Source organism: Schistocerca serialis, chromosome 2 (genome assembly GCF_023864345.2).
Source record: "Schistocerca serialis cubense isolate TAMUIC-IGC-003099 chromosome 2, iqSchSeri2.2, whole genome shotgun sequence".
Lineage (NCBI taxonomy): Eukaryota > Metazoa > Arthropoda > Insecta > Orthoptera > Acrididae > Schistocerca > Schistocerca serialis.
In genome coordinates this window covers 484,938,491-484,964,240 of record NC_064639.1, presented here as the reverse complement: position 1 = coordinate 484,964,240, position 25,750 = coordinate 484,938,491, and the positions used below count along the sequence as shown (strand labels likewise).

The 25,750-nt window shown below is 43.2% G+C and overlaps 1 protein-coding gene across 1 annotated transcript in view; it reads right to left on the bottom strand.

The window, feature by feature from the left end:
* The window catches only part of LOC126457410 (platelet glycoprotein V-like), a 102,406-nt gene that overhangs the window by 40,780 nt on the left and 35,876 nt on the right, over positions 1–25,750 (bottom strand). Inside the window, exon 2 of the mRNA XM_050093679.1 lies at positions 9,900–10,097. Coding sequence (XP_049949636.1) covers positions 9,900–10,097 — 198 coding nt within the window. The remainder of the gene's footprint in view (positions 1–9,899; positions 10,098–25,750) is intronic.

Genomic DNA, 25,750 nt, shown 5'->3' with positions numbered 1-25,750 from the left:
ACGAAGTCTATCGCGACAGAACTTCGAGCTTTCGACGATTTCCACCATCGCCATCGCCATGAGCAACTGACTGTAAGAGCTGGTGCTGTGGTAGCCTTATATAGTCCAAAGACGGAATCTGATTCGTCGGTACTTCGTCATGCTGTCGCGGATGGTGTCAACGTCAGTGCTGATGGAACCACCGCTCCCATCGTAGAGTAAAAATTGCGACGAATATCAGTGGCTCTTCTCTGCATCCAGAGCTCGCTTCCATGCACAGCTACGATTATATCCACCGTCATGGTTGAAAGTTTTCTCACACATTCTTATTTCTGCAATTTCTTTAATTATACGAGTCCCATTATGTGGTAACCCGGAACAAAATTTTCGTTTCGTCAAACAGTATTTTTTGTTTGTTTGTGAGGCTGTGCTCAGCAACTGCAAATTTTTCCAGTTCTCGATTTTTAATACGCTGGTGATGTTCTGCACAGTGATCGGAAACGGTACGGATGGACTGACTGATGTAACTGCTTCCACACTCATATGGGATGTTGGAAAAGCAGATGCTAACCCCTGTTAAGGACAGTTTCGGCCTCAGGATTCTTGGGATTTGCAACATCCCATGTGAGTGCGGAAGAAGTTACAATGGTCAGTCAATTTGCACAGTTTCCGATCACTGTGCAGAACATCAACGGCATATTAAAAATCGAGAACTGGAGAAAGCTGCAGCTTCCTAGCACAGCCACACAAACAGACATAAATTACTGTTTGACAAAACAGATGTTTTGTTTCAGGGACTCTTATAATTCAAACGGTTGTGGAAATAAGAATGTGTGAGGAAACCTTCAACATTGACGGTGGATGTAACTGTGGCTGTGCATGGAAGCGATCTCTGGATGCAGAAAAGAGTCATAGATATTTATTGCAATTTTCAAGCTACGGCGGGATTGGTGGCGCCACCAGCGCAGATATTGACACCATCTGCTACATCATGACGTAACTACCGACCAATTAGAAGCCGTCTTTGAGCTCTATAAGCCATCTCAGTAGCCGTTCTGACAGTCGTTGCTTCTGACGACGTCGATGGTGGAAATCGTCGAAAGCTCGAGGTCTTACTCTGAATTGACGCGGCAAGAAATCCGAGAATGTTTTAGACTAAATACTCAACGTGTAGCCGTAAATTACACTCATACAGAGTATTTCTCAAATGAACGTAAAAAATGAGAGGGCTGGTACAGTGAGTCCTAACAAGCAACTTCCACATAGCAACTCATGTCCGCATCCCTTGGCTTTCAGTGCAAGGTGTCATTCAACAGCGTCTCGCGCCGCCGAGTAGATAGGCATACAGCCTGCCATCCGAGTCAACATGGAAGCAGGTCTGCTGGGCAACGTTTTCAATTTCTTTGTGACATCTAGGTAAAAGAGAGGTGGGGTAGGTATTTCATGGCCGTTATTTGGAAACAGTTACAAAAACTGCTCCAAATTACGTCCTCCCGCTTGAATGCACGTCGTGCAACGGTATCTGAGTGACTGTCGCACACTTTCAAACACCTCTGGCAAAGGGGGGATTGCATCAAGGGCTACCATAATTCGCGCTATCAGCTCTTCATCCGTCTCGATACGTGTTTGGTAATAAACAGTTTTCAGGTGTCCCCAATGGTGTCAAAACGGGGCAATCTCCAGGCCACGCCACCGGCCCAATGCAACCTATCTACTCGCAGTTCTCACCAAAGGTCTCATCCAAATGATTTCGCACCGACTGAGCGACGTGCAAAGATGCACCATCATGTTGGTACTACATGCGCTGAGCGGGGCATGTTCCAATAACTCTGGGAGCGTTTCCCTTAACCCTACATTGCTCGCGACACTCGACACGCACATGATTTTCCCGCTTTATTTTGTCAGAATGGGCGGACTGACTTCGCGCCATTTTCAGTACCTTTCTGTTATCTCTCTATCCGTTGGTTTCAGCCATCATTGGCTTTCAGTTACTCAAATTGCACTGGTTATGAAGCATTATTATAATGTCATCCGGACGAGCACTAGTGTACATTACTTTATTGCTTTCCTAGCTTCAGTACAACTTTCATGTGCGTAATTTTAGACATATGTAAACCAATAATAGATTATTTGCTTTTTACTAGAATACTTACCAATGAAAAAAGCAAATATTCGCTATACATTTAGTTTGTGCAGTAAATGTGAAGCGCTAAAAATACCTAGATGAGAATTTATCCGAGATCCTGACGTATGGTTGAAATAGCTGCATGAGCTGAGTTATGAATATCGTGACTCAGACAACGAGGACTGTGTACATGACAGCGGTTACGTTTCAGGAACGGGACAAGAAGTGTCGGAAAACGATGAATTTGAATCACAGGAAGAAGTAATTCAAGAGGATGTATTTCTTTTAGGAAAAACTCGAATAGCTAAATGGAGGAAAGAAAACGTGCTACCATTGTTAGAATAAGATCTTATAATATTATTACACATTTACCTGTATCCAAAAATGAAATTCTTACAACAAAGACGGAAATAGATATTACGAAGTTATTCTTGAATGAAAATATAACATCCGTTATTGCAACATGTACTAATATTTTATTTAATAAAGTTCGTGTAACGTGTCTAGGGGAATGGATGATAAAAAAAGATGTTATAGAGATCAGAGCTTTTATTGGTTTGCAACTTCTGCGTGGATCTCGGGAATGTTCTAGAAAGATTTAGCAAAGCTGTGGGATATCTCAAAGGCAACGGGCATGAATCATGCTACTTATGCATGAGTAAAACCCGATTCAGATTTTACTTGAGATATCCCAGGTTTGATAGTATTCTTGATAGAGGTGTTGACAGAAAGAATGACAAATTGGCTGCTATCTAGAGGCACTGGAACTGCTTACGAAAACTTGCCAAAATATTTATCACCTCGAGTTTACCGCATTACGTTTTAGTATTAAATGTATCGTATTTAAATAAAATACTTCTAAAATCATTCATATACACCGTTCAGAGAGTCCAGATGCACCGTTGATGTTCTGGATGACACTTGTCACCCGTGCGAGTAACCATGTCAGGAATTACCGCGCGAGTAATGGAGGGTTAATAAGATTAAGTAACAGTTTGGCTTCAGTCGTCAGGAGACCATGTATGGACCACACAGATTATTGCCTATCAGACCAGCCCAAAAGTTGATGGCGAAACGCTCTTGGTGGCCACAAACAAAAACGACGTGGGGATTTTCCCGTGCCCACACGTGTTGATTGTGGCTTTTGGGCATACCTTTCTTTGTAAGGGATGCCTCATCCGTAAAAAGTACAACGTGTGGGAAGTCAGGCTGAATAACACCCTTCTTCCAAAACCACTGGCAGAAGTTGATGTGACATAGAAAATGTTCTGGATTAATCGCTTGACCTTTCTGAAGGCGGTGAGGGTGCAAATCATTTTCATTCGACACACGCCAGAGCGTGAAATGGTTTACATTCTGTTGTGTCGGTAGCTGGGCCGACACCGTGAAGTTGAGATTGCTGAAAATGAACTCTAGACTAACGCTGTAGCCGATAGTGCACGCACGGCTAAAGCAGACGGGCGTGAAGTCTGGAACATGAGAACTTATAAATGAATAAGAAGAAAAGTATGTAGATGCTTATTACTTATCTTTTTATTTAGTCCTTGGAATACATCTCTCTTGAATACTCGTAAGCTATAGGCACGGATACAAATGGCGCCTTGCTAGTTCGTAGCCATTAACTTAGCTGATGGCTATTCTGTCTCTCGGCTAATGAGAGAGAAAGGCTTCGTACAACTGGGCGGTAGCTAGGTTCTCGTACAACTGGGCTGTAGCTAGGTTCTCGTCCAACTGGGCGGTAGCTAGGTTCTCGTACAACTGGGGTGAGTCCACTCTCGTATCACGAGACCTGCCTTGGTGGTGGCGCTAGGTCTGCGATCACAGTGGCGACACGCGGGTCCGACATGTATTAAGTGGACCGCGGCCGATTTAAGCTACCACCTAGCAAGTGTGGTGTCTGGCGGTGACACCACACATTCATTTCTCGAGCAGCACTCCGCAAGTTTGTTGAGAGCGTGTTTTGCAGCAGTGCTAACGCCTCCTCTTCAAATTCTGGTGTACGCACTGTGAGTGCCTTCGCACCTATATCACAAAATGGCTGCATCACGTTTCGATATAGGCCCTAAATGCACATGCGCCATTATGATGGTTGTTGCCGGCCGGAGTGGTCGTGCGGTTCTAGGCGCTACAGTCTGGAGCCGAGCGACCGCTACGGTCGCAGGTTCGAATCCTGTCTCGGGCATGGATGTGTGTGATGTTCTTAGGTTAGTTAGGTTTAATTACTTCTAAGTTCTAGGCGACTGATGACCTCAGAAGTTAAGTCGCATAGTGCTCAGAGCCATTTGAACCGTATGATGCCTTGTTAGTGGACAACTCTCCTTAAGTGCACTTGTCTCTCTTAGGGACCTGTGGATGGCGGTGAACGGGAGTGGATGTGACACTCGACAGTTCGGAAACTGCTGAACGTTCAACTGCTGAGCAGCGTGAGTATTTCCGTCCACCGCTCGTCACCACAATGCATGTCTACGCTTTCACTGCAAGAAAAGCGCTCCATTTCCCGTCCGCTCCGCGCAGTACCAGACACAAGAGTGTCCCCATTTGTTGATACACTAACGGAGGGTGAACCAGACTGTGCAATGTGCACAGGTGCCGCCCTTTGTGCGACATCATTTGAACCAGGCGTCTGAACTGCAAAACACAACGCGTTCGCGTCCCAGCAAATGCCGGAACAAACTCCACGGTGTTGTCCCGCCTGCTACCATTTCAACTCGCACGGCGGGCTGTATGCCTACCTTTCCGGCGGGGCGCGACGCTGTTAAGTGCGGCCTACAGTCGAATGATAAGGGATGCGGACATGCGTTGCTTGTTATAATCCATTCTACCAGCCTTATCATTTTTTACATTCAGTTTAGAAACACTCATCCTGTAGATACGATGGAAGACATAAAATATTTGCACCCATTGTGGGTTCTATTTCATAACCCTAACCGAGCGTGGTGGATCAGTAGCTAGGCATTGGAATCGCATTCTAAAGGAGCGAGATTCAAATCACCGTCTAATCACCTAAATTTAAGTTTTGCGTGATGTACCTAAATCTCTTAAGACCGATTTCCTTCCCCCTTCTTGTCGATTTCGGACTTGAGCCCCATCTCTAATTATCTGGTCTTAGCCAGGGCGTTAATCTCTTACCTTAGATCCTACTTTCATTTATTTATCTTTAGCGCTTTCTATAGCACAGCTAACATCAGCTGATACTCTGTGACATGTCAGCACTTACATTCATTCAGGATGTCACATACACTGCTGGCCATTAAAATTGCTGCACCACGAAGATGACGTGCTACAGACGCGAAATTTAACCGACAGGAAGAAGATGTTGTGATATGCAGATGATTAGCATTTCAGAGCATTCACACAAGGTTGGCGCCAGGGGCGACACCTACAACTTGCTGACATGAGGAAGGTTTCCAAACGATTTCTCATACACAAACAGCAGTTGACCGGCGTTGCCTGTTGAAACGCTGTTGTGATGCCTCGTGTAAGGAGGCATCACGTTTTCGACTTTGATAAAGGCTGGATTGTAACCTATCGCGACTGCGGTTTCTCGTATCGCGACATTGCTGCTGGCGTTGGTCGGGATCCAATGACTGTTAGCAGAATATGGAATCGGTGGGTTCAGGAGGGTAATACGGAACGCCGTGTTGGATCCCAATGGCCTCGTATCGCTAGCAGACGAGATGACAGGCATCTTATCCGCATGGCTGTAACGGATCGTGCAGCCACGTCTCGATCCCTGAGTCAACAGATGGGGACGTTTGCAAGACAACAACCACCTTCACAAACAGTTTGACGACGTTTGCAGCAGCATTGGCTATCAGCTCGGAGACCATGACTGCGGTTACCCTTGACGCTGCATCACAGACAGGAGCGCCTGCACGAATGGCAAAACGTCATGAGTCCAGGTTCTGTTTACAGCATCATGGTGGTTACATCCGTGTTAGGCGACATCGCGGTGAACGCACATTGGAAGCGTGTATTCGTCATCGCCATACTGGCGAATCACCCGGCGTGACGGTATGGGGTGCCATTGGTTACACGTCTCGGTCACGTCTTTGAACAGTGGACGTTACATTACAGATGTGTTACAACCCTTGGCTCTACCCTTCATTCGATTCCTGCGAAACCCTACGTTTCAGCAGGATAATGCACGACCGCATGTTGCAGGTCCTGTACTGGTCTTTCTGGACGCAGACAATGTTCGGCTGCTGCCCTGGCCAGCACATTCTCCAGATCTCTCACCAAATGAAAACGTCTGGTCAATGGTGGCCGAGCATGGCTCGTCACAATACGCCAGTCACTACACTTGATGAACTGTGGTATCGTGTTGAAGCTGCATGGGCAGCTGTACCTGTACACGCCATCTAAGGTCTGTTTGACTCAATGCTCAGGCGTATGAAGGCCGTTATTATGACCAGAGGTGGTTGTTCTGGGTACTGATTTCTCAGGATCTATGCACCCAAATTGCGTGAAAATGTAATCTCATGTCAGTTCTAGTATAATATATTTGTCCAATGAATACCCGTTTATCATCTGCGTTTCTTCTTGTTGTAGCAATTTTAATGGCCGTAGTGTATATTATTGACAAATCTCGGGATGGTGTTGCTGAGGAAAACTCTTATTAACATATGGAACAAAACAGTTTTAACTGGAGAAATCACACTTAAAATATACAAAAAATGCAATTCTTATACTACTGCAATCATTTTGAGGTGTATAGTTCAAAGACATTCCATCTATTCCAAGGATAGATCCGCAACAGTGAAGCACTTACTACCATAATCTTGAAAAGAATTTCAGGGGGAAATCACGAATTCTGACCAATGTATGCGATGCCAGATGTCATAGATACTCCACACTGTTCTCTGATGTTGCGTAACCAAAACAGTTGATGTGTCCTCACAAGAAAAAGTCGCTAGGTAGAGATCCAGTGAGTCGGGTGCTTATGCCACAGAACCGCTTAAGCATTTCCACTTCACATGGTTAACAGAATTTAAGAATTCTTGTAAGACAACATCTGTAGTTGAATGGTTAGCGTTGCTACCTTCTGTGCGGAAGGACTCGTGTTCCATTCCCAGGACCTCCTCACACTTTCTCAGACCGCCCTTCCACTTTACAGTCAGTTCTTTCACAACTAGTGTCATGGTGTCAATGGTAGCCTGGTCAAAGGCACATGTGACCTTAATCCCACTGCAAGCAGACGGTTCCCAATGGTCACTAACGGCACAGCTGCAGCAACATATGTTTGGATTTCGTTCGTGAATGATGTTCGGTCGGTCACCGTTTCTCTCACAATATGTCGAACTTGACGTGCGTCTGTACTATGCGGACGTCCACAACTTCGCCCACATGTGTGGGAATGTTCCAAAGACCACTGCTGAAAGCAGCGACACGCCAATAATATATTGCTCAACAAATGCACCAATCCGTCGGTAAGTCCATCCAGCTTCCTATAGGCCCACAACGCGACTCCCTTCAAATGGTTGAATCTGTTCAACAGCAGGTCGTACCCGTCGGTGGGCGTGACTATTTCCTAGAATGAATGCTACAACGACTGTTCAGCTCTAAAATCAACACAGTAACTGCCTATAGAATAAAAAAACAAGGTGCGCACTAGGCTTCCAAAACGCCATCCAATCGCCGATGACCGTGATAAATGCATCACTAACTCTACAAGCCATCAGTATGCACATCTTACACCCTGGTACCACTGAACAGAGTCGCTGAGGCGGATGCATTTTTTCTGTCTGTATATATCATCAGCATTCTCTGAATAGAACCCAACTGACATATAATCTGGACCGGAAGATTATCCCTTAATGATTTAATATGCTTCGACACACCAGAGGTATTTGCTTTCAGCAGCTTCTCTTGATTCGAGATCTGGAATATTTACTGTATCTACTTAACGGATGATGGTTGAAACAAGGTGGTTATAATAAGTGAACTAATAATGGTAAAGAGAGTTTTTCTCGCTAAATGAAAATGAATGAGTATCACTCATCCTAATCTGAGATTAAAAAATTGAGTTCATACTTCTGGAGTAGAGCAAAGTATCAAAGCGAATCAGGAACTGCAGAATAACCAGAAAAAAAGAGAATCCAGGCGTTTGAAATGTGATATTACTGAAGATTAAGTTGACTGATGAGACAACAATCCAGCAGTTCCCTACAGAATCGACGAGGAAAGAAATTTGCGGGAAAGACTGATAAGAAGAAGCGGCCGGATGGTAGGACATGTGTTAGACAGAGATTGGAATATATTCAAGAAATGATCGAAGAAAATGGGAGTTAAGTGTTACTCTGAGGGAAGAGGTTGGCACAGGAGGGGAAAACGTGACAGGTCCCCAACGCCAAGTTGCAGTGTCAACAAGCCTAAATATATGCTGCACCTGTCGATGTATGATTACATTAGCTGACGTCTGAATAAATATGGATGTGGGGCCCGAACCGACGCACTACGTTTATCTCCTGTGAGAATTAGCTCCCTGCTGTAGTCATTCAGTAACAGTCAACAGTATCACACGAATATTATTAGGTTTTAGCAATATCACTTGCAACAATGGTTACCAATCTGTGGAGCGCGCCGACCTGGGTGTGGAAGGACGGGGGGGGGGGGGGGGGGGGGGGGGGGGCGGCTGAGCGATTCGATTTATAGAAAGGGAGAAGGGAAGGGAGGGGGGCCCAAAGAACTCTGAACAAAACAGAAACATGCGGTCAGGCAGGTCAAAAACTTTATATTCTTATAACAGTAGCGAATGCATTTTTTGTAGAGTTTGCATCATCGGCACTGCCTGGCAAGTCACCAGATTACTGGTGACAACGCATTCTTCAGTCTGCCCATTCTTAACTCAGTAGTACGCCTGCTGTGCTCTGTATAAGTAACTAGCATTTTTATCGGTTTTGTACAATGAGTGAACATTTCTGCTAAACGAAGGTTGTATAATCGAGAATATATTAAGTATGGGTTCACGCTTACTGACTGGCAGTGAAAATCTAGCAAGATCGCCCTTCACAACTGATATGCGTGCACCTCCTGATGAAATAAAAGAGGCTGCAATTGAAATATGATTCATGTACCAGACAACAGTTTCAACAAATGAGGTTGGAAGAATTTTGGGCCAATTCACTTCCTGTTCCTGTGGCAAAGGAAACCTTAAAAGTTCTCGTACAGTTCCCATCTACTTACCTATATGAGACAGGATTCTCGACACTAGCCATCATGAAAACCAAATATCACAGTTGCCTGAACGTAGAGAGTGGCACTCAATGTGCTTTAAGTGGTTTGAAAACAAATATTGAATAGCTGCTTACAGAAAACCCGTTTTAACTGTTTCATTAACGTTCTGAAATTTTCTTGTGACTTTCATTAAACAAAAAACGTTAAATTTGAAAAGTGTTGTTCAAGTGAAAACAGTATCATTAGGCATTCAAATAAGACATTTCCATTTTGGCTACCTAGTCCTCTGAAACACTAATGAGAACCCTATTGGGAACCACTGATCTAATGCAAGGCCAAAGTAAAACAATATCTCATAAACGCTGTAACGTGCAGATCCTGGAAGCCTCAAATCAGTACGTATTGACCTCAAACATTAAATATTTATTTGTATTACTATTATTGTTGATCAATGATGACATAGTCTCATACAGGTAACTACATGAATTTTAAGAACAGTGTAAAAAACCACTTGTTCAGCTAAACTAATGTCAAAATAAATCTCGTTTGAAAGTTCCCCCCCCCCCCCCCCCCCCGTCCACTCAATAACAAAAAGTGAACAAGAAAATAAAACACTGACCTGACTGAAGGTGTTGGGGCCGACAGACTTGAGCTTGTTTCCACTGAAGTCCAGCTCCGTGATGTGCTGACTTACGCAGTCAGGGATTCTGAAAAGCCCGCGCCCCGAGCAGTTGGCTGTCAACAGCCCGCGGCTACATGGGCAGTCGCGGTAGTACCACGAGCAGTCACCAGGGGTCACCAGCAGCGCCACCGCCGCCTGAAAAAAAGTTTGAACACACGATTGGTAGCACTGTTTATTGGCGACTTTCATACAGACAGTGTTACCACATTTTATGTCTATATTCGTGACACAATCAGACTAATGACGTTCTACAAACAGTAAGGTGTCTTGTTAAAAAGGAAAGATAGGCTTATTATGTTAATGGAGCGCATCACATTCAGGCCTTGGGGCTAGTCGCGAGGAGACGCGAGCCGGGCGGGCGAAGTGGCGGTAGGTGAGTGCACAGTAGACTTGGCCACTGTTTCTATGTTTCGATACAGTGTATCGATACGTGGAACAGTTTCAGTGTTTCGGAACTGCTGTGGTTCACTGTTTCGAAACAGTGATGTTTCATTCCTCTCCTGTCTCAGATAACCGGACCAGATTCGATCTCGAGCCAGACACAGAAACTGTATCGTTGTTTCAAAATAAGGCTGTTTCAGTCCACCTGTGCTTGGAACGGACTAATTGTATCGAAACAGTGATGTTTCATTCCGCTCTGTGTCCGACGAAATTCGAGCTCGGCACAGGTACTGCAACACAACATACCACTTCAAGAAACACATTCAAGAGTGTCGAAATCTTTTTGACAAGCAATAGAATGAAGTTTAAGATATCCGAAAATAAAGCTTCGTTTCTAGCTGACTGTCCTACTCCGAAATGGCGTAACATCTGCTTTATAAACACTAACCAAACAATAAAACAACGCATACTATTCACATTCAAAATAATAAATATGTGAAAATCATTCAGTTAAATTACACTTTTTTATAACATACGCTTCTCTGTTCAGTTACAGTAATCATATTAAGAAACGCAAGTAAGCCCACAACATTTTGAATAAGAAAAGGCGTAGAGTGACCGTTATTAGACATATACATAAATTTGATGCAGGTATAATTCCAAGCAATCTCTTTGACATATCACTGACAGTGTAATGGTAAACGGGAAGGGCTGGGAAGCATGGTGAATTTATATTAACGATTCGAAACACCTTGAAAGACAATTTTTTTTATGTTATATTTTGTTATATATTCGAATTATTTGGCGTTATTTGTGAGTCTATACTCACTGTGCGTATTATCCACAATGATTCCCTTTGTGTGCATGAAAATTAGCAGGATGGGTATATTACCCATACTAACGGAATGTGGGAATCCCAGTAGCATATCCGTTGGTTCTGCAGTTTGCTCCCACCCCCAGTTCCGTTCGTGTTGGTTCTTCTGTCTTCAGCTATGGCTGTCCCCAACCAATTGAAAAGTATGAAAGTCACACCACACGAAAGCAGCGCATTTGCTGCAGGAAATACGAAACTGCCAAGACGCCTAAGTGATAGTTTCATACTTTCTGCGACATGATTAGCGCTCTCGCACCTCATTTGTGTTTATATGAACATACTTATACAGCAGGCATTCAAGATGATAAAATGTGTTTATTAGATTACAAAACACAAACTGTTTCACTGTTTCGAAACAGCGTATCGAAACATTACATTGCACTGTTTCATTTGTTTCGAAACATTTACGTGTTTCGGTTTGCCCATCTCTAGTTCACAGAGTACTCTACCTCTTTTGTTCTACCTATGGAAATTAAGACATTCAGACATCTAGCAAGATTCCCATCTGACAGGTGTTAACATTTTGTTAACGTAATCAAGCGTAATGTACAGTATGGATTCGCATATGCTGGTGGGTATCGATAATTTCATTTATAAGATAATAAGTTCATACAAAACTGTTTGTACATAAACGTCATATTTCGTGTTTCACTGCTTACGTTTTATGTGATTAGAATAATTTTGATATTATTTGGCATGAAACAATATAAATTTTATTTCCACTCTTTTTTATGTTTATGTAAATAATTTGTTTCAGTTAACCGAAGTATTTATTTAATTAGATTCTTTGGCTAAAAATATAATCATTCTCACCTCTTTCACACTTGATTCGAAGAACAGTGGCAGAAGACGAGTCGTGTGAAGTTGTTTGTAAAGAGTAGGCATGTTTTGCATTTAGTTGGAGTTTCTAGCTCATGGGAGCAGTGGTAAGTTATTTTTTCCAGCCAGTTGTTTGAAGAGTTTAAGTACATGGAAGATAAAAATTGAACATCTATGATCATTTCGTAATTATTGATCCACGAACTACTACAATCCTGTTAAGTTTCAGGTTTCCTCGTATAGGAAAGGGGACAACAATCGAACTCTGAAGATAACGAAGTCAACGTTTACCAGCTAAGTACCACCTACAGAAACTAATTAATGTGAGAATGTCCACTGTTAAAATTCTGCAAATTGAAATACTTCTGCAGTCAGATTTCTCAATAATAGTTTGATCTTTTATTGAAAGTGGACATGTTACAAGTATGAATGTAAGAAAAACGAGTTTCATACGCACAAATTTCAATTCACGGCAAAAAGAATACTATATTCTCCGCAAAAAAAAATAATGACAAAGTGTAATACCAGGCACTCGATCCACAGGGAACTGGCTTCCTTCTTTTGCGAGTTGTTCACCGCTCCTGGTTACTGAGATGGCTACTATGAACAGAACAAAGGAAGGTGAGAAAATAAACAACTCTTGTGTCGCACTTGCTTTCTTTATTGCTTTCTTCGACCTATTGCTAACAAGCTGGACATGAAGCACATCTGTGCTCTTTGAGATAATCACATCCCCTTTGTGTAATTAACAAAAGCTGAAGCACTGTTTTGCTCCACGTAACCCAGCACCCAAACTTTAATGACAGGAGACTATTTTGTGCAGTACCTTGAAACAGACCAGATAGGTCACTTCAGTGAAGCGTGTATCGTATGGAAACAAAGTTCGACGCTAAATGGATGGCTGGAAACGTAGTAGAGAGCGAACGTTACGACTGCAACTAATGTGAACTCAAGCCAGTACCAATGAACATAGCCTAAGCCGTCTTAAACACATTCAGGGTGCGAATAGAAAGTCCAGGTGTAGAAAGTAAGCAGAGGTGTATTATAGGTTTGCAGACAGAGGTCTCAGCAAGATGCGAAGTACCGACCCAGCTACCAGGGTGGGAATTTATTTCCTGTAGCATGCCAAAGGCGGTCCCCATGAAAGGTGTTGCAACTGCGAGAAGTGGAACAAACTATCACACGTACAATATCACTACCACTCACTGCGTCTCCCTCCACATCGCTGGAGATGGAGTGATGGGATATTAGAACTTTGGTAGCAGGGAACTGCGGTGATTTTTACATTATGTAAGAATAAAAAGTACCAGTCTGTTCGCATCGAATATCGCATAGTTTAACAAGGGTTCCTCCCCAGCAACCATTGATCTTGCTGAGCTTGTGTATCTCAATACAGATAACAGTACCTTAAGTGCAGCCACAACGGAGGGATATCTGTGGAGGTGCCAGACTATCCTGTGTTTAGAAGAGGGGCAGCAGCTTCTTTAACAGTTGTAAGGGAACAGTCTGGATGATTGACTGATCTGGTCTTATAAGATTAGGCAGCATGGGCTCGCAGTGCTGGTACCGCAAACGGCCGGAAACGACCTCTGCAGGCGTTACTTTTCCCCAAGAGCTTTTAGCTCTAATGTATGGCTTACTGATGATATCCTCTTGTCTAAAATATTCTGGAGGTAAAGTAGTCTCCATTCAGATCTCCGGTGGGACTGTTGACGAGGATGTCATCATCAGGAAACACAAAACTGGTGTTCTACGGATCGAGCGCAGAATGTTAGATTTCTCAATCAAGTGGGTAGGTTAGAAATTTAACAAGAGAAATGGATAGGTTAAAGTTAGATATAGTGGTAAATAGTGAAATGCAATGCAGGAAGAACAGGACTTCTAGTCAGGTCAGTACAGAGTTATCAGCACAGAATGAAATAGAAGTAATGCAAGATTAGACCTAATAATGAATAAGAAAACAAGATGTAGGTAAGCTACTGTAACAGCATAGCGAGTGGTATATTGTGGCCACGATAGACATGAGGCCGACACTCACCACAGAAGTACGAGTTTATATAGCAAACAGCTACGTAGATGATGAAAACACTGGAAAACTGTATGATGAGGTAAAAGAAATGATTAGTCAGCAAAGGGAGACGAAAATGTAATTTTTATGAGCGACTGGGATTCCGTATTTGCAGAAAGAAGAGAAGGAAAAAAACAATAGGTGAACATAGGCTGGGGAAAGGAACGAATGAGGAAGCCACCTGGTAGAGTTTTGCTTAGAGCACAATTTAATCATGGCTAATACTTGATTTAAGACTCATGAAAGAAGGTTGTATACGTAGAAGAGGCCTGGAGACTCGAGAAGGCTCCAGATTGATTAAACAGTGGTAAGATAGAGATTTCGGAACCAGATCTTGAATAACAAAACGATTCCATGGTCAGACATGGGTCTAACCATGAAGGATTGGTGAAAAACTGCATATTAAGGGAAGAAATTGCAGCAAGGTAGGAATTTAAGGAGATGGGATCTGAAGGAACCAGAGGTTGTTACGAGTTTCAGAGGGAGCATTAAGCAAAGTTGGACTGAAACAGGGAAAGGCATTCAGCGGAAGACGAATGATTAGCTTTGAGAGATAAAATAGGAATAACACCAAAGGTTCAAATAGGGAAAAGATAAGACCTATTAGAAATTCTTGGATAACACAGGAGATACTGAATGTAATAGACGAAAGAAGAAAATGAAAAGTGCAGCATATGAAGCAGACGAAAGGAAATCAGACGTCTAAAACATGAGATTGACTGAAAGTGCAAAATGGGTAACCAGGAAAAGCTAGAGGGCAAATGCAACGCTGCAGAAGCATATATAACTAAAAGAAAGATAGATGTAGCCTACAGGAAAATTAAGTAGAGCTTTGGTGGAAAGAGAAGCAGCAGTATAAATATCAAGAGCTCAGGTGGCGGCAAGTCAATACAAATTAAAGAAGGGAAAGTTGAATGGTGGAAAGAAAATATGTGGAGGGTCAGTATAAGGGGAACAACCATGAGGAACAATATTGTACAAAGAGAAGAGCAAATAGGTTAAAATGAGATTTGAGATATGAGTTTGTTAGAAAAATTTGATAGAGCGCTGAGAGTCCCAAGCTGAAAAAGGCCCCTGGACTGAAGACGACATTCCTTCAGTGTTATTGAGATCCTTGGGACACCCAACCATGATAAAATTATTCCACTTGGTGTGTAACATACATCAGGAATAATGTAATAATTCCAGTTCCAATAAGGCAGCTGTTGACAGGTATGAATAGTACTGAACCATAACTTTAATAAGACTTTGCTGGAAAATATTGACACGAATTATTTACAGCAGAACAAAAAAAAAAAAATTAGAAGCTGGCCTCGAGGTAGTTTAGCTTGAGTTCCCAAGAAATATAAGAACACGCCAGGTAACACTGTCTCTACGACCTACCCTCAAGACAGGCTGAAGAAAAATAAACCTAGTGAGAACACGATCCATGCTGTGGATTGAAAATATCACGTCAAAAAAATTCTGGATGGTAGAGCACTTTCCTGGACAAATCAACACGTCCAAAAAGATATGACTTTTGAAAAAGCTTTTTTAAGCAAATTCTAATCTGACACAAAACAGGTAAGAATTAAGACAGTGTTTTTAGATGGTTCATGTTTTAGGGAAGGCAATGATACTGAGAAAAACTTATATGAAGAGCCATTAGAACAGTGGTACATCTGGACAAACCTCTAGATGAATTAATACATATTGATGCTTTAAAAAGACATTTACCACAAAAAGTTCAATGGGGTCTAGTCTATTAGCCAGACGATTCAACAGACCAATTTCTTAGTTGTGTTGACAAACAGGATACGGCCTGTGAAACGAATGATAGGCAGAGAAAAGAGTATAGGGAACCCAGGCGCAATCATAATAGAGTGGCTAAGCAGCCACCATGATGAAAGCAACAGAAAAAGTGTTTTGAATAATGATAGCTCTGAAAGTACTCAATGTTATGAATATAGTCTTAAGAATTTATTAAATGATGTAAATTTTAAGAATTTTTGTGAACCTTTGTTAGCTGACATAAATTGTGATGAAAAAGTACGTCATGTACTTAATTAGCATAAAATTTATGATATTAATTATATGTTTAGTGACACTCATGATGTGTATAAAGACGGTGATGTTTTTGAAGCTATTAGTGATGACGATGATTTGCTATATGAAAAATTAGATGGAATGATTTGATTGGTAATAAAAGTTAGTGATATGTACGTATGTTTTTGAAGCTGTTAGTGATGATGATTTGCTAGATGAAAAATTAGATAGGATGATTTAGGAGGAAATAAAAGGTAGTGATATGTATGATAATGGGAGTGCCATTATTGGTCTTGATAATGTTGGTGATGATGATGATGTAGGTACTGATAGGAATGTACATAATAATCCAATCGTTCCAGATAGTGTCCAAGTGTTCAGATAAAGTCAAAAGAGAGGAATTAGTTAAGGACAGATCAGAGAAGCTTGCTACAGAGTATTTTGATAAATCTGTAAAACATAGTGAGGAAGAAGGGATAGTGGATGTAATTCATCAGGAGTTTAGACCAGAAAGTAAAGATAATTGTAAAGCATATGTTAAATTCAACTGCAATATCAGAGTTGAAACTGTATTGAAAGTAGTGCCCCCATTGAAAATGAGGAAGATATGTGTTTCAGGGAGATTGAGGAGGTCTTATTATATAAAAGGTAAAATATACATAACAATGAAATTCAAGGGAGCCCATATATACATGTCCAATTGTATAACTTTAAACGTAACTGCCTGACAGATATTGGGAGTCCGACTTTTGGGATCTCTAGGAAACTGAGAGATAAAACAAAAGAGATTGTCAATTTTACTGAATTCCCTGTAACTGGGGTTAAGCCAAAGGGTGTGACAGGGAGAAACAGTAAACTATAATTACCAAACAGGTTCTTCTATGATTTAAAATAATTAATGGGATAGAGTTCACACAAGGGTGCCTATTGTTGCAAGACCTGAATGAATATCTAATATTAGGTATAGACTGGATAACAAAAGTTAACCCACCAGGGTAGCCGAGAGCACTAACGCGCTCCTTCCTGGACTTGGGTAGGCGCGCCGGACCCGGATTGAATCCGTCGGCGGATTAAAGACGAGGGCCGGTATGCCGGCCAGCCTGGATGTGGTTTTTAGGCAGTTTTCCACATCCCGCTAGGTGAACACCGGGCTGGTCCCCCAGTTCCGCCTCAGTTACAGACTCACAGACATTTGAAAACGTTTGCACTATTTCATGACTTACACTAGATGCAGACAGCTGGGGTACACTACTTCTGTCGTGGGGGGTTTGGGGCAGCGGCAGGAAAGGCATCCGGCCACCCTCTGCAATTAACACTGCCAAATCCGTCATAACAAAGCCGGCCCTGCGTTGGAGCGGGACAAAGGCCCGAGAGAGAAAGAAAGAAAGAAACTGGATAACAAAAGCTAAGGTTCAATTTAAATGGGTCGTAAAGGATTACATTTACTGACGCAAAAACTGGAATTTCAGGGGAAACAGAAATGTTAATGAAACTTCCTGGCAGATTAAAACTGTGTGCCAGACCGAGACTCGAACTCGGGACCTTTGCCTTTCACGGGCAATTGCTCTAGAAATGTTAATGTTAAGTAATGCTACCAGTAACCAGATCTAGGGGATGGAAGAAGCTTGTGCTTCAGGTTATTATGAGGAAGAGAAAGAGTGCTATGATGATCCTTTTGGTAGATACTCTTAGTATGGACAAGTTAAGAGCAAAGTAGAGAAGGCTAAAGAATTAAGCATTAAATGCACTATGTCTCAATAGATTGCTTAAAAAGAATGGTGTCTGGAAATGGGACGACGAATGTCGTTCTGCATTTGATGACATCAAAACACAGTTAGTTAACAGTGACAAATTACACGGATCTGACACATCCACCCCTTTTTTCCTACAACTGATAGCAGTGATTTTGGATTGGGAGTCCACGTATTACAAGAAAAAGAAATAGACAGGGTTAAAGTGCACCATTCAGTTGCCTTCACAAGTAGGACATTTAAAAAACATGGGGAGAAACTACTCCATTTCAGAAAAAAACTTTTAGTTGTATTACGGTGATTTCAAAAATTTAGGAATAAGTTACTAGGTTAACCAAGTAAAGATATATACGTATCATAAAGCCATCGTTGCATGATGCATGCATAGCTGGAGCCATCAATATCTGGATTCTGTCAGTTTTTTGTGGAGTGTATACTTCGAAGACTCGACAACAACTTCGAAGTACACACTCCACAAAAAATTCACGGAATCCAGGTATTGATGGCTCTGGTTATGGATGCATTGATGTATCCGATTCTCTATACATGGAGGGCATAGGGGCCTAAAGATGGCATTAATGAGATGCCAAAACTAGTCGTGTAAATAAAAGAACAGCTTCTGAAAACATACTGTTGTTTGGTGAGTTTAGTTTGATAAATACCGGAATTTCATCTCTATTGCTTCGTAATTAGCGAGGCATCTCCAACGACGAAAAAGTATCTGGAATTTCTAGCATCGTGCACACAAGTAATGTTCGTTTAACTCAATGTTGATCGCATCGCTGTGATTGGTGAGAAATCTGTGGAGCAGTAAAGCAGAACCTTTGGATCAATCGAAGTACATTGTGTGATCTAAAGTAACCGGACACCCCCAAAAACATACGTTTTTCATATTAGGTGCATTGTGCCGCCTACCACCAGGTACTCCATATCAGAGACATCAGTCATCATTACATATCGTGAGAGAGCAGAATATGGTGCTCCGGAGAACTCACGGACTTCGAAAACGGTCAGGTGATTGGGGCACTTGTGTCATACGTCTGTACGCCAGATTTCCACACTCCTAAACATCCCTAGGTCCACTGTTTCCGATGTGATAGTCAAGTGGAAACATGAAGGGACACGTACAGCACAATAGCGTACAGATCCAACTCGTCTGATGACTGACACAGACCGCTGGCAGTTGAAGAGGGTTGTAATGTGTAATAGGTGGACATCTATCCAGACCATCACACAGGAATTCCGAACTGCATCAGAATCCACTGCAAGTACTACGACAGTTAGGCGGAAGATGAGAAAACTTGGATTTTATGGTCAAGCGGCTGCTCATAAACCACTCATCACGTCGGTAAATGCCAAACGACGCCTCGCTTAGTGTAAGAAGCGTAAACATTGGCGATTCAACAGTGGAAAAACGTTGTGTGTAGTGACGAATCACGGTACACAGTGTGGCGATCGGCAGAGTGTGTGTATGGCGAATGCCCGTTGAACGTCATCTGCCAGAGTGTGTAGTGCCAACAATAAAATTTGGAGGCGTTGGTGTTATGGTGTGGTCGTGTTTTTGATGGAGGGGGCTTGCACCCCTTCTTGTTTTGCGTGGTACTATCACAGCACAGGCCTACTTGCTGTCTTAAGCACTTTCTTTCTTCCCACTGTTGAAGAGCAATTTGGGGATAGCGACTGGATCTTTCAACACGATCGATTACTTGTTCGTAATGCACGGCCTGTGGCGGACTGGTTACGCGACAATAACATCTCTGTAATGGACTGGCCTGCACAGAGTCCTGATCTGAATCCTACAGAACACCTTTGGAATGATTTGGAACGCCGACTTTGTGCCAGGCCTCACCGACCGACATCGGTACCTCTCCTCAGTGCAGCACTCCGTAAAGAATGGGCTGCCATTCCCCAAGAAACCTTCCAGCACCTGATTGAATGTATGTCTGTGAGAGTGGAAGTTGTCATCATGGCTACGGGTGAGCCAACATCCGGCCGGAGTGGCCGTGCGGTTCTAGGCGCTGCAGCCTGGAGCTGAGCGACCGCTACGATCGCAGGTTCGAACCCTGCCTCGGGCATGGATGTGTGTGATGTCCTTAGGTTAGTTAGGTTTAATTAGTTCTAAGTTCTAGGAGACTTATGCCCTCAGAAGTTAAGTCGCATAGTGCTCAGAGCCATTTGAACCATTTGAGCCAACATCTTACTGATGGAGTGTGCCACGAACTTGTAAATCATTTTCAGCCAGGTGTCCGGATACTTTTAATCACATAGTGTATCTGAACAGCGTTCACTGAAAATTCGGGGAAATTAAAGTGATAAATATTTTCGTCACGTTGACACAGAGACGAATAACAAGCACAAACATTGGAGATGTTTACGAAGCGGCCTTTTGCTTATCATTTGGGCGGCCTTCAAGTCATGTGTCTAGCGGCTACTGCCACAGTTATCCGCTAGCTGCGATATGGCTCGTCGTATTTCATAGCCTCTGCGAAAAATTTCATGCCCTGTCAAAGATGATTACTGCGTCTTAAGGCTAGTGAGGTCGAGTAGGCAGCTGATAGGCTCCCACATGTCGGTCAGATTCACACAGCCCTGTGGATGTCCTCACTAACAACCAGCGTGAGGCACGGAAGTAGAAATCTTCTTTCCTATGGACAAATCGCCAAAACTGTTTTATTGCATGGAATTCCTGTGCCACCCAGATATGGTCCTTACCTATCTGTCACCAGGGACCAGGGTGCGATACCTGCCTTAGTGCCACCAGCTGATGCTGAAGTTTAGTCCAGAGCGAGTCTCCAAAAATTTATTGCGATATTAATTGTGTTTCAGGATTCGCGCAAAAACACTTTATGTAGGAACTACATGTACTATGAAACATAAACCACTTTATGACAGCTACTCACCTCTATATTGTATGACGCCTAGTGGCTTTACGGCCATGTGACGCGGTAAGTCAAGTACCGTATACCTCCGAATCTAAGATGACTCCGAATACAAGACGAACCCCCACTCCACCCCTTCCACTGTTCAACAAGAGATTACAGAAAAACATGTATACATATACTAGGTTTATTTTGAAAATATAAAGATGGTTACCACACTACAGGTACCTGACGGAGACATTAAAAGTTCCAGTGCGCATAAAATAAAATCAGATAAAGGTACAGATGCCACTTAGTCCTCCTCACGAGAATGGTCCACAGAAACTGCAATGTCACTGCCTCTGTCACACTTATCTGTCGTTTCTTCCCATAATAGATCGTCTTTAGATTGTTCAAATGGCTCTGAGCACTATGGGACTTAACTGCTGAGGTCATCAGTCCCCTATAACTTAGAACTACTTAAACCTAACTAACTTAAGGACGTCATGCACATCTATGCCCGAGGCAGGATTCGAACCGGCGACCGTAGCGGTCACGCGGTTCCATATTGTAGCGCCTAGAACCACTCGGCCAACCCGGCCGGCAGAGCGTCTTCGCTCCTATCTAACTCATTTTCCAAACAGTACCTCTTTAAGCTGTTCACAACTGATGCACTGTATATGTGTGTCCAAGCAGTGTTGATCCATTCCGCAATTAGAGATACCGAAGCCTTCATCAGCTTTCCGCCAGGGGTCAGGGTTTGATGGCAATGAAGTAACCAATTGCCGTACAGCTGATTCAGATGGCCTTTACTTAGCTTATTCACCACCATATCTAACCCTTGTAGTCACTGGACTCGGATTCGGAAGGACGGCGGTTCAATCCCGCGTCCGGCCATCCTGATCTAGGTTTTCTGTGATTTCCCTAAATGCCTCCAGGTAAATGCCGGGATGGTTCCTTTGAAAGGGCACGGCTGACTTCCTTCCCCATCCTTCCCTAATCCGATGAGACCGATGACCTCGCTGTCTGGTCTCCTCCTCCAAACAACCCCCAACCCCTTTGTAGTTGCGAAGCCATGCTTCCCGAAATGACGACAAGATTTGTGTTTAATTTCAAAATTTCTGCCTTCAGTGCCGGTTGTCAGACGCCTATTGAGAGCATCAGGGATCAACATCGCACCATTCTTAAGAAGAGCACCTGGCCCCCTCCTCCAGACTGTAAGGAGCCAATCTATAACCAACTCATTGGATGGCCATCCTTTTCCGTTGCAACGAAATCGATACCAGGTGGTAGCTTTGCCTTTGGTATAATTTTACTATTGACGATGATGTAGGATCACAGGAGTCAGTAAACAGGAGTCTCGTCAGCGTTTCCGAATGCCTCTTAAGGTAAGCACGCTCTTTTCTCAGTCTTATAACATGCCGTTTATACACGTGTAGTTTATACACGTGTCGTTTATACTCGACCAACGACCTCGTATGTGGACGATGCCGGAAGACTCTAAGCAAGGGACATTCGACATGGCAGCACTAGTCCATTGCGTTGCATCATCCTTGTACACCAAGTAGAGCTGGCTTTAAATAGGCACCGCGTTCCTGTGCCAAATCACGTGGTTTATTTCGTATGACATCGCGGGAAACTGCTATTCCTTCTTTACGTTTCTCGCGCAAAAATGCTACTACTTCCTTCTCAGTATTTTGGAAATGTCCAGTGGACCACGGAAAGCTTTTCTAGTCGACTTCCCATTTGTCAGACGTCCTTTGTCCTTTCAACACCTCCCACATTGGCTTCAGTGACGTCTTATTTTCTCGAAGCTGGTTAATTATTTGTCGCTTCTGCATGCCGAACAAACATAATTTTGAAGTTTTCCTGATGGTAAAAAAAAAAAAACGATGTTGAACCAGGTTGTTCCACAGCATGATTCATTACACACTTTAGCAGGCAATTTAGAAGTGGGATCTCCATAGCCAAACAAGTTGCCACAACAACACTTCTTGCTATCGTACAACAATGTCCAAAGCGCATGCGGACGCTCAAGCTTAAAGCGGTAGGCGTGGCAGAGAGCTGTATGGAAGCTCGTGGTTCTGTTCGGAAGAGAAAAGATAAACTCCACATCGTATGCCGCGAATGCAAGACGATCCCCTTAGGGATGGCGGTTATGGCTGAAACAATCAGTCTTCGATTTTTTTTTCAACGCCAGTTTAATCTGAGTGCTAAAAGCACTCGAAATAACCAGTTTTGGAAATGACCGATTTTCGGATTTTTATTGCTGTTATTTCCTGTAATAAACGTAGAAATCGGACAAAGACTGAAAAAGTTTGACTCCCTCAGTTTAAAGACATATAGAATCGAAATATTAAATTAAATAGGCAAATAATAGGAAACGGGTAATAAAAGCAATTTATTTCCTATAATAATCGTAGAAATCGGACAAAGACTGAAAAAGTTTGACCCCTCAGTTTAAAAAGACAATCTAAATATTAAATTAAATAGGCAAATAATAGGAAACGGGTAATAAAACCAATAAAAAGCAGTACTAAAATACAATGCCTTGCCTTCGCGGACGATACTGTGATTATCACAAACAACAGGACAGAAGCGATTCACGCAGTTGAAAAACTACACGAAATTTCACAGAAAACTGGATTGCAAATTTCGTATGAGAAAACCCCGATAATCACGAAACACGGTGCAAGTCAGCCACTTTAAATACCTTGGCGAAACTATACGATCATGAGGGCTAAACAGAATCGCCAATGAACAAAGGATCAGCAAGCCGCGAAAGGCATATAAATTAACATGGGGTTACTAGAACAAGCAATACATTTCGACAGACGCAAAATAGAGACACTACAAAACTGTGATTCTTCCAGAAGCAACATACGCAGCTGAAACAATGGTAATTGGCAGTCACTCCAAAATTAGCGAAAATGGAAAAACAGGAACGAAAAATTTTTAGAAAAATTTACGGAGCAATCAACAAAAACGGCATTTGGATGAAAGACCTCGGTACTAACTCTATCAAAGGACCAACAAAATAACCGAAGAAATCAGGAAACGCCGAATAAAGTTCTACACACACATCTACCGGATGCAGAACACCAGGAGAGCAAAGAAACTACACGACAGCATAACAAAGAGTAAAAGCAGCACGGATTGGCTAAAAGAGGTCCAGACCCAGAGGGGCACGCAACAGATCAACATAGAAAATCTCGAAAACAGCAACGAGTGCAGGAGTAAAATGATGAATGTGAAGTTCGAGCAAAGAACAACGGAACAACATGGTAAAAAATAGACAGACGAACGGAAGAGAGAACATTCTGAGAGGATGAAGAGTTTCTGGAGGAGGAAGAGAGAAAACATCAAAAATAAAATCGTGAATTCAAGTCCAATCGCTCTCATAAAAGGGGAGTAATTAACAGAAAACTTAGTCCGTCCACCGTTAGCAGATTTTCTAGAAAAGTCATAAGCAGTTGAATACCACAAAAAACACCAGTACTCTCCTACTGTAACTAATTTTCTGAAACTCTGTTCAAAAAACAAGCTGTAATCAAGGATTGTACCACTATTGTGGCATTGCGAACAGTCAGTCCTAAAGGGTGAAAACAGATTGAAGAACTCTACCTTTCTTGCTAATTTGTCCGTTCCAAAAGCTACAAGCAAATAAAGGGATATTATGTAGACTAAGGTAACAGATCAGCTACTCCATTTTTATTGTAAATTACGAATGGACTGTTAAATTTTCAGTTTCCTCCTTACTTGATCAAAAGTATCCCGACACCTGGCTGAAAATGACTTACAAGTTCGTGGCGCCCTCGATCGGTAATGCTGGAATTCGATATGGTGTTGGCCCACCCTTATCCTTAATGACAGCTTCCACTCTCGCAGGCATACATTCAATCAGGTGCTGGAAGGTTTCCTGGGGAATGCCAGCCCATTCTTTAGAGAGTGCTGCACTTAGGCATTTGCACCGGTTAGTTAATACATTCATTGCGTGTTTCCCTTGCATTATCTAGGCACGGACTCGTGTTTCAGTAACTGTTGTTCAACATCGATTAGAATGGACAGGGACTGTGATTGCTGTGTTCGGGTGAGGGCTGAGTTGGCATCCCTTCGCTCACAGCTGCAAGCGGCGCTGACTTCGGTCGCGCAGCTTGAGGCTGTTGCCAATGGGCACCACTGTGGGGAGGCGGACTTGGGTATCACGGGGATGTCAACCTCGTCCCATCTGTCCCCAGATCAGTCTGCCGCTGTGGTTGCCCCGGTTGCTGCCCGCAGTGGGGCTGAGCCCTCGCCTGTGGTTGATTGGGAGGTCGTTCCAAGGTGTGGCAGGTAGCGAAAGACGTCCCCGGAGGCTGATCAGAAAGCCTCCCCGGTGCGTCTGACAAACAGGTTTCAGCCACTGTCTCTGGCTGAGCCAGATGCAGCTGCCTGCCCTGTTTCAGAGGATGATTCTCAGCCTTCAAGGTCCGGGCAATCACAGAGGGTGGGCTTATTGGTAGTTGGGAGCTCCAATGTTAGGCGCGTAGTGGGGCCCCTTAGGGATATGGCGGCTAAGGAGGGGAAGAAATCCAGTGTGCACTCCGTGAGCATTCCGGATGGAGTCATTCCTGATGTGGAAAGGGTCCTTCCGGATGCCATGAAGAGCACAGGGTGCAGCCAGCTGCAGGTGGTGGCACATGTCGGCACTAATGACGTGTGTCGCTTTGGATCTGAGGAAATTCTCTCTGGATTCCAGCGGCTATCTGATTTGGTGAAGGCTGCCGGTCTTGCTTACGAGATGAAGGCAGAGCTCACCATCTGCAGCATCGTTGACAGAACCGACTGCGGACCTTTGGTACAGAGCCGGGTGGAGGGTCTGAATCAGAGGCTCAGACGGTTTTGCGACCGTGTTGGCTGCAGATTCCTTGACTTGCGGCGTAGGGTGGTGGGGTTTCGGGTTCCGCTGAATAGGCCAGGGGTTCACCACTCTCAGCTGGCGGCTACACAGGTAGCGGAGGCTGTGTGGCGTA